The sequence below is a fragment of the Nomascus leucogenys genome, chromosome 4 (genome assembly GCF_006542625.1).
Source record: "Nomascus leucogenys isolate Asia chromosome 4, Asia_NLE_v1, whole genome shotgun sequence".
In the NCBI taxonomy this organism is placed as follows: domain Eukaryota; kingdom Metazoa; phylum Chordata; class Mammalia; order Primates; family Hylobatidae; genus Nomascus; species Nomascus leucogenys.
In genome coordinates, this window is record NC_044384.1 from 134,074,977 (window position 1) to 134,088,270 (window position 13,294).

The 13,294-nt window shown below is 43.8% G+C and overlaps 1 protein-coding gene across 1 annotated transcript in view; it reads right to left on the minus strand.

Moving 5' to 3' along the window:
* Positions 1-13,294, minus strand: part of PDGFRL (platelet derived growth factor receptor like) — a 72,662-nt gene that overhangs the window by 26,687 nt on the left and 32,681 nt on the right. Inside the window, exon 4 of the mRNA XM_003256712.2 lies at positions 1,117-1,268. Within this exon, the coding sequence (XP_003256760.2) occupies positions 1,117-1,268 (152 nt within the window). The remainder of the gene's footprint in view (positions 1-1,116; positions 1,269-13,294) is intronic.

Here is a 13,294-nt window from a genome sequence, read left to right on the forward strand (position 1 = left end):
TGAAATGTCTTGGACAAAAATAGGACTGGGGTGGATTTGTAAGATTCCTGAAAGCTTTTACTGACTTCTGAAACTTGTTGGAGAACTTCATCCCCTAAACTGCAGAACTTAGAGAACATTACAGAAGAAAGAGGCTGAGCAGTTATACTGCACACGGGTTTCTCAAAATGCAAGCTCCACTTTCCAGAAACATACTTTGCACTGCAGAGAAGAGTTCTCCACTCTGACCTGAACATTTTGAGGCAGTCCACTGAGGCTCAGGGACAGGGACTGGAGACACAAGAGCCACAATCTTTGGGAATCTTGCCCCCGAAATCTCAGCTCATAGTATTCATAAGAACAAATGGGGCTGAGCACAATGGCTCATGCCTGTAACTAAAGCACTTTGGGAAACCAAAGCAGGAGGATAGCTTGAGCTCAGGAGTTCGAGACCAGCCTGGGTAACACAGTGAGACCTCACTTCTACCGAAAAATCAAAAAAACAAAATAATAAAAAGGACAAATGGGAGGAGGTCTTTAGTGAAGCATCCTATGGAGTTTCCAAAAAGAAGATGGTCATGGGTTCTGAGAACACAGTGATGAAAGTCAACGGCAGCACTGTCCAATAGAACTTTCTATGATAAAGGAAATGTTCTCTATGTGCTGTCTAGTACAATAGCCATTAGCCACGTGCTACAGTTGAGCACTTGAAACGTGGCAAGTGCACTGAGAAATTGTTTTTAATTTTATTTCATTTTAATTTTCATTTAAGTAGCCACACGTGTCTAGTGGTCACCGAATCAGGGAGTGCAGGGACAGACCCTGCAACCAAATGGTTTGTGTTGAAATCCTGTTACCACCACTTACTTTCTGTGTGACCTTAAGGACTTATTTAATCACTCTAAACCTCAACTTTCCCATCTGAAAAAAAAAATAGGAATAATAATAGTATTTGCCCTGAAGGGTTATGGTAAGACTTACATGAAATAACTGATGTAAAGCATTTAGCCCAGAGCCTGGCAAACAGGAAGTGCTCTGATTGTCATTATTTGCTATTTGGCATGCAGTGGGGGAACCTTCAGCTCTCAGCCCAGTCCAGAAGTTTGAAGAGTTCCATTAATGCACCAAGTATTTTACCTGTAAAAAAGATGTAGGTGGAGCCCGTTTTGGCCTCGTCCTTCCTGCAGATGTAGCCGCTGCAGAGCTGCCCCCAGCAGCTGAATTCACCCGTGTCCGCCGAGGTGGAGTTGACCAGAGTCAACTGGCCGTAGCGCTCATTCTGCTTGACACTAGGAATAAAAGAGACATGAACTCAAAGCAGGTCAGACCTGGATGGGGCCCTCCAGCTGTCACACTCGGCTCCACTGTTCTCTGGGCAGACTTGCCCCAATCTTCCTCCAGTGTCACAAAGTAATATAACAATGTATAATAATAAAAAATAATAATAAAACAAAAAATATCAGGAAAAAAATGACATTTTTACATTTTAAAGTTCATTCTAAAACAATTTGAGCAACATGATGGATTATTTGGCTTTTCAGTATAATACAATGAGGTAAATATTTTTTGCAACAATTCAAAAAATTTTATTCATAACCATATTTCTTGATTTTACTACTTTTTTTCAGATTTTATGCAGCGATCAAATACATAGAAATGTTAATCGTGAAAATGCAATATTATACATTTGTCAAAACTCAAGGAATGAACAATACAAGATGTGAATCCTAACTTAAACTATGGACTTTAGCTAATAATGATGTATCAATATTGGTACATCAGTTGTCAAAAATGTACCACATTAACGTAAGAAATTAATAAATGGAAAACTGTGTGCAGGAGGGGAGGAGGTCAATGGGCACCCTGTATCTTTTTCTTCATTTCTCTGAAACCTAAAACCACCCTAAAAAACAAAATCTATCACTAAAAACTGCAATATTGTTTTAAGAAAATAATGTGATTTTCACCATACATTGCTACATATTTTAATAAACCAATGTGTCACCACTAAAATAAATTTTAAAAAAAGAATGTGTTTGGCAGTGGTTCATGCCCATAATCCCAGTGTTTTGAGAGGCCAAGATGGGAGGATAACTTGAGGCCAGGAGTTTAAGACCAACCTGGGCAACATAGCAAGACCCCATTTTTACAAAAATTAAACAATGAGCCTGGCATGATGGCTGACTCCTGTGGTCCTAGCTACTTGATAGGCTAAGGCAGGAAGATGGCTTGAGCACAAGAATTTGAGATTCCAGTGAGTCAAGATCATGCCAGTGCACTCCAGCCTGGGTGAGAGAGCAAGACCCTGTCTCGAAAAAATAAAGAGTACGTTTCTGATAAATGGGTGTATGGGGGAAGCAGAAAGAAAAGCCTCTCCTCAAATGAAATAATAAATGTCAAAGAGAATTCCTCTTCTTGGAGAGCATAATTGTCCTCAGACCTAGGGTTTCCTTACGTAAAATCATTGGTGCAATAGCTGTGCAGCCTCAGAAGCTCAGCCAGAAAGCCTTGGGCTGGTGGTTTGCTTTCAGCCTGTGTCTCATGAATTCATTTATAAGCAGCCAACATGAATGAAAGCACACAGCATTATCCAATATCCAAAATCCCTTTCATCAATAAAGATAAGTGTCCGCATTAACTCTTGGAATCTTAGACATGCTACATTATCATGTTAAAACCAAAAACTTTCTTTTAGGAAAAAAATGCATTGGCTGATAAAGGTCCTGAGCCCAAAGTATGCATACAGCCCACTTCTAATCAAGTATTTAAAGCGTTTGGGCATTTGGACTTTTCCTCTGACCTTACTCTATTATTTCTTCTTTTATTTTTCTTCCTTATCTTTTGTATTTTGTTATCTTATTGCATGGCAAATATATTTGCAAACCCCTTCAGTTTCTTTCTGAAACGAAGAGGGGCATACATATTTATTATTAAACACTAGCATTAGCCAATTTCGATGGTAATTAATTCTATTATATTGTGGCAGAAATCCAGAGGTATCAGATTTATCATCCTCACACTGGAGGTTCCCCTGAGGCTGAGAGCCTCAGCACATCGGGGCACCAAAATAAGCAGTTTTAATCTGGGGACTCATCTCAAATATCCAAATGCTTCGCTCTTCTGAGATCCACATACTTTTATGATGTAGTTGAGATTCTCCAGTTTATCCTGCAGCAGTATCAATACCGTGACCAGTTTACATTTAGCATAGGGGAAAATGTCAGGTGAGTTGGTCCTGAACGCAGCCCTGTTCTGGTTCACTGCGGAATAGCTTGTTTGGTCCACCAGTTCTGCCAAGTGGTGCTTCTGTACTCCCATGCCATCACCTGCCTCCTTTACCCTGAACGGAAATCTCTCCTCCTTCAGGAAGCTTCTAATTAGAATCGACTCTCAGGAATCTCCCCACTTTTGCCTGACATAATTGACTTCCTTGTTCTCTGCCCTTCGGATACCCCTGGCTTCCTGTCGTTACACTAGATGGTACAAGCTTTGAGGCAGGGACTGAACCGTATTTGTTTTATATTCTCTAAGCAACACATCTGTGCAGAGTACACGGTAAGGACTCCCTAAACATGAGTGAATTGAGTTAAATCAGTGATGGAAAAGGAAAGAACCTGGAGAGGCAGGCATCCAGCTCCCTATTTTGCAGAGGGGGAAACTGAGTCTTAGCAGAAATGACTTCCCTGAAACCCACAGCTTGTGAACCACGTGTGAGCAAGTCTTCGTTAAGTCAGTTAAGTATGTTCTGAATACCACTCATTAGATAAGAAAATACATACAAAGCCCTTCATGCAATGCCTGGTTCACTGTATTATCCCAATTATATCTTAATTACAGATGACTAGCAGTAATCATGAATATTACTATAGCCATGACAAATAGTACACATGCAGCACTGGTGATAGTTAGCACAGCAAATAAAAAATGGTGGACCTAGGCCAGGTGCAGTGGTTCATGCCTATAATCCCAACACTTTGGGAGGCTGAGGCAGGAGGATCAATTGAGCTCAGGAGTTCACGACCAGCCTGGGCAACAGAGCAAAACCCCGTATCTACAAAAAATTAAACATTAGCCAGGCATGGTAGTGTGCATGTAGTCCTAGCTACTCAGGAGGCTGATGTGGGAGGATCTCTTGAGCCCAGGAGGTCAAGGCTGCCATGAGCTATGATCCCACCACTGCACGCCAGCCTAGGCGCCAGAGCAAAACCCTGAATTAAAAAATAAAAAAAAATAACAATAAATGGAAAGATCAAAGCTAGTTTTAAGGATGAAGCTAGATTGCAGCAGATTAAAAAAAAAAAAAAAGAAAAGGCAAGGGAAAATGAAGGCAGTAGTCTCCCCATGTGGACAATAATTTCTGGCCACATTCCTGTAGAGCTCAGAACGAGGGTAACAAAATCAGCAGGCAATCAGTAAATTCACTGCTCATCTTCTCTGGGCCGAGCATTTGCTAGCATTGTAGTGATAGAAAGTATAAGATGCCATTCATACTGGGAAAGTAATTAGGCACGTAAAAAATTAACACTTGGGAATAACCCTACCACCAGTGTGCAATCTGCAGGCTGTATCTTTAGTAGGTTTGGGGGTGGAAGGAAGGAAACGCATTGGAAAACAGTTCTGCATTTTTCCACCCCCTCTTCTATGCAAACAATATAAAACAGGAAACAAATTATTTAGTAGGATTACAGTTTAAATGCCTGGATTTAGAATATCCATTTCTACCCAAGGTATCTCATCGTCTAGGCAGCAGGCGACGCAAGGGGTTGGAAGTGACCGAGGGCCTCTGGAGGCTGAGTCCATGTCATGAAAGGGAGACAAGGGTTCCCTGAGCCCTTCAGAGCCAGCGTCTGTACAGAGACGCTTCATCAAAGACCCTTCCTTTCTGTGTAACCGCTGAACACCACCCCCAGGGATGGAAGAAGTGGAGAATGGGGAGTTTAAGTGGAGCAAAAAGAAGGTGTCATGACCAAGTGCCAGGAAAAAGTGTCCCAAGTGAAGCAGAATTCACATTAACAGGAAGCAGCTCTGAACACGCCAACACATCAGCTTGCCTCTGGTCTTTTCTTTCTAAACTAGGAGTTCTAGCCCTGACCCACAGAGATCTCAGTGGTGGCCAAGTCCATGTTTCAAAGTGAATGTGTTCAAATTTTAAGACCCTGTGTATGTGTATGTGTGTATGTATTCCAACACGCTCCCCTGGCCTTAACACACACACAGTCTTGCTCCCATCAGTGGAGGACTGAAGCTTCCTGATTTTGGCCCAGGCTGCTCTCTCCTGGGGGTGGCCTAAGTCATGACATAGCACAGAGGAGGGAGCTGACAGCCCTCAGATATAGGGACCGGTACATCTTACTTGGGGCAGTGGCCAGGTAATAGTAGTGGGGTCCATTTCCTGTCTGCCCCCGTGAAGACTCTGCAAGCTAAGGGCAGGGGTGAGCCCTGGGTTACAAGATAATGATTCATTGGTATTATACCCATACATACTTAATGAGTACAAAATAAATGGGAGGTGCTGCAGAGGACAGGAGGGATGCAATGATGTCTAGAGAAGTCCCTGTTTCCGAGTTCTCCTACACAACATGCCACAAGAACTCCGAGGAGAGTAACCAGCAAGAGCCTCTAGGCCAAGAGGGTCTTGGTAGAAAGGAAGGATGTCAACATGCACAAATCGAGGGCATGCATTCCGAGGGAAGGAGATCTCCAGAGGGAAGAAAAAAGGCAGGATTGTGCAGAACAAAGAGATGTTTTTCTGGACCAAAAGTCAGCTGAAGACCGTGGTGAAAGGCATAAAATCATGGACTTGGTCCAGGCGCGGTGGTTCACGCCTGTAATCCCAGCATTTTGGGAGGCCAAGGTGGGTGGATCACGAGGTCAGGAGATTGAGACCATCCTGGCCAACATAGTGCAACTGCATCTGTACTGAAAATACAAAAATTAGCTGGGCGTGGTGGTGCATGCCTGTAGTCACAGCTACTGGGGAGGCTGAGGCAGGACAATCGCTTGAACCTGGGAGGCGGAGGTTGCAGTGAGCTGAGAATGCGCCACTGCACCCTGGCCTGGTGACAGAGCGAGGCTCCATCTTAAAAATAAATAAATAAATAAATAAATAAATAAATAAATAAATAACAACAATAAAAAAATAAAATCAAGGACTTTGGAACCCTACTGACCAGATTCAAATCCCAGCTCCACCATGACCTTCAGAGTCCTTCGCTATGGCTCGTCTTCCACAATCTGGCTTAACCTACTCTTCAGACTTGTAGTAACAACAATGATAGCTAATGCTTATGGAGTGCAGGCATGCTGCCAAGCTCTGTAAACAAGTTCAGGATTTAGAACAGCATCTGCCACAGAGAAGTGCTGAATACATCTCATTTATTTATTTATTTAGAGATAGCGTCTCGCTCTCTTGCCCAGGCTTTGAGTACAGTGGTGCAATCATAGCTCACTACAGCCTCAAACTCTTAGGCTTAAGGGATCCTCCCATGTTGGCCTCCTGAGTAGCTGGCATGTGCCACCACATCTAGCTGATTTTTTAGATTTTTTTGTAGAGACAGGGTCTTGCTGTGTTGCCCAGGCTAGTCTTGAATTCCTGGCCTCAAGCAATCTCCCACCACAGCCTCCCCAAGTGCTGGGATTACAGGCATGAGCCACCACACCCAGACTCAATACATTATAGAAATTGTCATTATTATGGTCCCCCTGGTTCTCACAGCCATATTAACTTGGAGGTCCTATTTTTCCCCTTTTACTGACGAGGGCACCGAAACATAGAGAAGCAACTTGTCCAAGTTACTCAGCTATTGAGTGGCAGAGCATCTAATCTAGTGTCACACAGACTCAGGTTACAAACACTTATAAATGAAGAGGGCATGGATTTTCATCCTAGAGAAATGAAATGAAAAGAAGCAATTTTGACTGAGCGATGGTGCCTCTAAATAGCTTGTAAAATCTGCTAACTACAGCCACGCACACGCACACACTCCCACATCACAAACAAAAATATGAGAGATCCAGTTAAATGAGCTCACAATTTTAAATTCCATAGTAGAAATGGTACACTGTTTTCTATTAAGTCAACAATAAACCATCCGGTAATTAATTAAAGGAAAAAAGAACGGGACACCCATCAGTTATTAAGCATCGACTTCAAAACTGGCAATACCCAAGAGACACTTTACTTTTTCTCAATCCCATGAGATGGCAATGATGAAACTAATAATAACTGAAACTTAAGCAGTGTTTAATACATGCTAAGCAATGCTGTAAGCCCTTTATCCATTTTGACTTATTTGATCCTCATGAAGCCCTGAGAGGTAAGTGCTATTATTAACCCCACGTGGCAGGTGAACAAACAGGCTGGAGAGGTTAGGTAACTTTCCCAAGGCTACACAGGAAGTGCTGCAGCCACCAGAGAAGAATGTGAAGCTCAGTTTAAACAACTTCCCCAGGGTGCCTCAGCTAGATAAACAAAGATTTTCTGCTTTGAACGCTCTGTGCTGCCTCTGTTGGAGACAGAGAGACCCCCATCTCTACAAAAGTGTTAAAAATCAGCTGGATGTCATGATGCCTGCCTATAGTCGCAGCTACCTGGGAGGCTGAGGTGGGAGGATCACTTGAGCCTGGGAGCTGGAGGCTGCAGTGAGCTAGGATTGTGCCACTGCACTCCAGCCTGGGCAACAGAGGGAGACCTTGTCTCTAAACAAGTTTACAAAATTAAAACATCAATATTCTCCTTATTCTACATTCATTTGAAAAATTGTCAGGCCTCTACCACACGCAAGGAACTGTGCCAAGAATCAAGAGCGATAAAGACTCATGGGTATTTGCTTGTCTGTGTTTCAAGTGTGTACACAGGGCCTGTGCTTCCTCTAAGTCTCCGTCTCAGAATGTGTCAGAGAAGAATGGCTGCATGATATGCAGGAAATGTGCCATATGAACAGAGCACAGATCCTGGGAAACAGACAGCTGGGTAAAACATATTGAAACTATCACTGTTTATGTTTCTTTAAAAAAGAAAGAAGAAATATGCATGACGATCTCCATGAAACAAATATGCAAACTAAAGGACTTCACAGTGAATATAGTTCTTGTATCAGCAATTAGGCTGGAATAGCTCTATTCGTCTATCATCTATCAATCTATTATCAATCTAGCATTTGTCAGCCTATCATCTACTGATCTATCATCTGTCAATCTTTCTGTTGTCCATCTACTATCTATCTATCTATCACCTATCTCCACATTTGCATACTATCCAAGGAACGATTCAAAATCCTTGCAATGTGATACAGTATTTCCATCTCAACAACCAGTTACATTGTGAAACGTGGCTCAGGTCTCTCTACTGCAATCACTTATGCCAGATTCCTCTGTAGTATTATTATTATTTTTAAGGTAGCTTTTCTGTTTTGAGACGGGGTCTCACTCTGTTACCCAGGCTGGAGGGCAGTGGTGCGACCCCCGTGGGGTTCACACCATCCTCCCACCTCAGCCTCCCAAGTAGCTTGGACTACAGGCACACACTACCACGCCTGGCTAATTTTAGCATTTTTCTGTAGAAACAGGGGCTTCCTACATTGCCCAGGCTGGCCTCGAACTCCTGGGCTCGAGCAATCCACCTGCTTCGGCCTCCCAAGTGCTGGGATTACAGCCATGAGCCACTGCGCCTGGCCTCCTCTGGATTATTGAAGAAGTCACCCTAAGCGCTTCTCCAGTACTTCACAGGAGACTGCACATGCTACGTCCCTCCAGCCCTGCCGGCATCACTCTCACTCCCTCAGGTCCTTTTCGTGGCATGGCCTGGACTCTGCCTGCCACACTGCAAACTCCCCCTTCTCTTTTCATTTCCCCTCTGCCACCTGCTGGGGTCATCACTCTTTTTGACCCTCTGTCCAGCACATCCAGGTCCTTTATAAAGGAAAAGCTCCTTTTCCTCCTTCAGATATTCCCTAGACTCTGAGAAAATGAGAAGTGGATATCCCTTTGACACCACAAACCAGAACCATACCTGACACACCAGCGATCCGCCCAAGAGAAAATCCCCTCAAACCACCTGGAATAAAGGCCTTAAAATACGCCCAACAATTCCACCCAGAGGAAGAGATGCTTGCTACCTAGATGTTAGCTGCAGCAATGACAGTGATCATAAAAAATGGGGCATGATCTAAGAGATGGAGAGACCCAAGAGATTTAGCTAAACCTACTACAGTATTACAGCCGTAACTCACAAAAAATATTCACGGTAGATTAGGTGCAAAGTTAATCATGAAAGAGTTTGAATATTTTGATAATTTTACACATAAAAATATTCACATTAGGGGAAAAGTTAATCATAAAAGAGTTTGAATATTTTGATAACTTTACACATAAAAAATATTCACAACAGATTAGGGGAAAAGTCACTAAAGAGTTTGCCGATTTTGATACCTTTTGTATACTAAATACAAAACTAGAAGATTGAACACTACTGTGTTAACCATGTATCTTGGGATTTTCAGTGATCTGTCTTCTTTTTGCTTATTTATAATTTTTAAGTTTCTAAATCAAATGAGTACATGTTATTTTACAGTAAGAAAAGAAAAACTGGGCTGGGTGCGGTGGCTCACGTCTGTAATCCCCGCACTTTGGGAGGCCGAGGTAGGTGGATTACCTGAGGTCAGGAGTTTGAGACCAGCCTGGCCAATATGGTGAAACCATGTATCTACTAAAAATGCAAAAATTACCCAGGTGTGGTGGCAGGTGCTTGTAGTCCCAGCTACTTGGAAGGCTGAGGCAGGAGAATAGCTTGAACCCGGGAGGCAGAGGTTGCAGTGAGCGGAGATCATGCCACTGCACTACGGCCTGGGCAACAGAGTGAGACACTGTCTCAGAAAAAGAAAAGAGAGGAGAGAGGAGAAGGAAGAAGGAAGAGGGAAGAGAGAAGGGAGAAAAGAAAAGAAAAAGTATAATAAAAGCAAAACAGTAAAACTACTTATAAAGTGCGAAACAGATACTGCATAAATGCGTAAGCGCAATGGCTCCTGTGTATTCAAATACCTGGAGGTTAGTTCTACAAAGTGTTGCCTTTTTAAAATGTGAATTTCCAACAGGCAGGGCCACCAAGAATTCCTTTAGAGGCCTAAAACTGCTGTGTATTATTTTGTTCTAATTAATGGAAACACTGCCAATTACAGTCTAATACACCACTTGGAGTGCAGTGTGGCTGTTTCTTGAGTATTCTGCTCCCCTGCCTGTGTGGACCTGCCGAGGCTGTGCCACCTCCCCTGGAGTTTAACCCAGGCTCCCAGATCTTAGCAAGCCTTTCTTCTTACTTGGTTCCCACTCTCAGCATCTCTAGTTCTTTTCACGGAGCTGCAACTCCACCTGTCACCCAGGCTGCTATCACCATTGACCCTCTCATTTCTACTCTGTCAGCTGACAAATCAGTCTTTCTGGAGAAATGTCTCCCCCATCCCCTTCAGATGCCTTTCATCAAGTATCAGATATACTTTCCTGAAAACCATTTTATCATTACCTCCAGTTCTAAATATTAGCTTCTCTCATTGCACACAGAATTGCACATTAAGTATCAGATATACTTTCCTGAAAACCATTTTATCATTACCTCCAGTTCTAAATATTAGCTTCTCCCATTGCACACAGAATTGCACGTTACCACCTCTGCCTGGTATACCAGCTCCTTTGCTCTCTCAGCCCTTAAGCCAAGTAACCTTGCATCTTTAGCCATCTAGCTCATCAAACCCAGACACGTCGGCTCATTTCCGCCTCTGAGCCCTCCACCCATCTCTTTCCCTCTGAAGGGCTCTCTTCTTCTATCTGACCAAAACGTGGTTACCCTTCAGAGTCCTATTCCCAAGGAGGCCGACCATGTCCAGTGGCCTTTGTAAAACAGCGGTTAAGAGCACTCACTCAGGAGTCAGCTTTCCTTGGTTCAAATCCTGCCTCCACCACTTACTGGCTGTGTGACCTTGAACTACAGTTAAAGGTGATGGTGTACAGAATAGAACAGAATTCAGTGAGTGAAAGTCGGTTGAATAACTTGTCTAAGAATCCTTACTTTTTGCCCCCCTTTTTTATCCAATGTGAGTTAAGTACAAGTGCCAAGAGTAATTTCAGAACTGGGAGGGACCTTAAAGATCATCTGGTTGGATGTTTCACTTTACAGAGATGAAGTGACTCATCCAAGGTTACAAGGCCAGCTAGAGGGAGAGCTGGGAATGAAATCCCTGAGGACTCCTGAGAAAAGAGAGCCTGGCATGCTTCCCACTGCGCACTGGAAAAGAAACATGAGTTGACTGTTTTAAATACATAAGTCAGTCCTAACCAAATGAGTGACTTGGAGGAAATTTACAGACGATAACTTTCCAGATAGGCACTCACCATGTAGAGAAATGCAAAGAAATAACAATGAAATCATCACTCTCGTGTAATTTTTTTTGAGACGGAGTCTCATTGTCCCCCAGGCTGGAGTGCAGTGGCGTGATCTTGGCTCACTGCAACCTGTGCCTCCTGGGTTCAAGGGACCCTCCTGCCTCAGCCTCCTGAATAGCTGGGACTACAGGCACGCGCCACCACGCCCGGCTAATTTTTGTGTGTTTAGTAGTGACAGGGTTTCACCATATTGGCCAGGCTGCTCTTGAACTCCCGAGCTCAAGGGATCCTGCCACCTCAGCCTCCCAAAGTGCTCGGATTACAGGCGTGAGCCACCGCGCCTGGCCCTTCGCATGTAATTTTGACAACAAGGTCATCTTTCAAACTTTGTGACCATATAATTCAGATGTATATGGGTTACTCACATTACAGGTTGAGGATGCCTTATCCAAAATGCTTGGAAGCAGAGGGGTTTGGATTTCAGATTTTTCTCAGATTTTGGAGTATCTGCATCATACTTACTAGTTAAGCTTCCCTAATTTGAAAATCTGAAATCTGAACCTGTCCTTTGAATGTCATAGTGCTCAAAAAGTTTCAGATTTTGTAGCATTTCGGATTCTTGATTTATGGATTAGGGATGCCCAACCCTTACTATAAATCTGGCAATTCTAATCTACCTTGTAGCAGAAGCTCATCAGCACTTCTCTGTGGGTAATACGAGAAAAAGATGCCCCAGCTCTGCTCAGCTGAATGCTCACAGCCACACACTTGGGAAGAATAGGCCCTGGAAGATGAGTGAGGACAGAGGACAAAGGAGCAAGCCTCTGCCACCCTTGCTAGGAGAACAAGCTGTGAATTACTAATGGGCAGGCGTGCAGGCACAGTGAGTGTATTATGGCCAAGTCAGAATAGTGAATGCAACAGCCATGGGGCCTGGGCCCATTCGCACCCAGCACAATGAATTCACTGCGGGAAAATCCACCAAATCTCCCTCCTGCCAACGTTTTCAAGGTAATCGCTCATAATAATGCCACTTTGATGGTAAATCTTCTGAATAACATCAGAAACCTAAATAAACAAACTGTTTTCCTGGTGTAGAGACTACAGCGATCTTGGGAATATGGCTTGCTTTGAGTTTACTTTACTAAAAGCTGTGCAACATGAGCAAGTCTCTCACGCCTTGTGGCTCTAATCTAGTCACTTTGTAAAATGCAGGGTTCAAGCCACATCAGTGGTTCTCCAAGCTGGCTGCATATCACAATCTTTTGGAGGAGGTTTGATACTGTTCTCTTTGGCTCTTATTTTTTTTGTACAGAGTCACACTCTGTCACCCAGGCTGGAGTGCAGTAGCATGATCTTGGCTCACTGCAACCTCCAGCTCCCAGGTTCAAGTGATTCTCCTGCCTCAGCCTCCTGAGTAGCTGGGATTACAGGTGCATGCTACCACACCCAGGTAATTTTTTTTTGAGACAGAGTCTTGCTCTGTCACCCAGGCTGGAGTGCAGCGCTGTGAACATGGCTCACTGCAGCCTCAACCACCCACCCCAGCCTCCGAAGTAGCCAGGACCGCAGACGGTGTACCACTATATCCAGCTAAAATTTTTTGTTTGTTTTTGTTTTAAGAGATGGGGTCTCAGTATTTTGCTCAGGCTGGTCTCAAACTCCCGGGCTCAAGTGATCCTCCTGCCTCGGCCTGCCAAAGTGCTGGGATTACAGGCGTGAGCTGCGGTGCCTGGCCCCTCCTTGGCTCTGCTTTGCACAAGTCTCTATCTTATCTTCAAGGCCTGGTCTACAATTAGGTCATCACTCAGTGATTCCATCTGCCTCACCAACGCCTACTCTCAGCTGCCTTCTCTCCTTCCTGTCAGCCGCTCCACACTCACACTTGACCACATGCAGTCTTCTGTTGCTCTGTCCTTGTATCTGGTTTGTCTTTTATTTC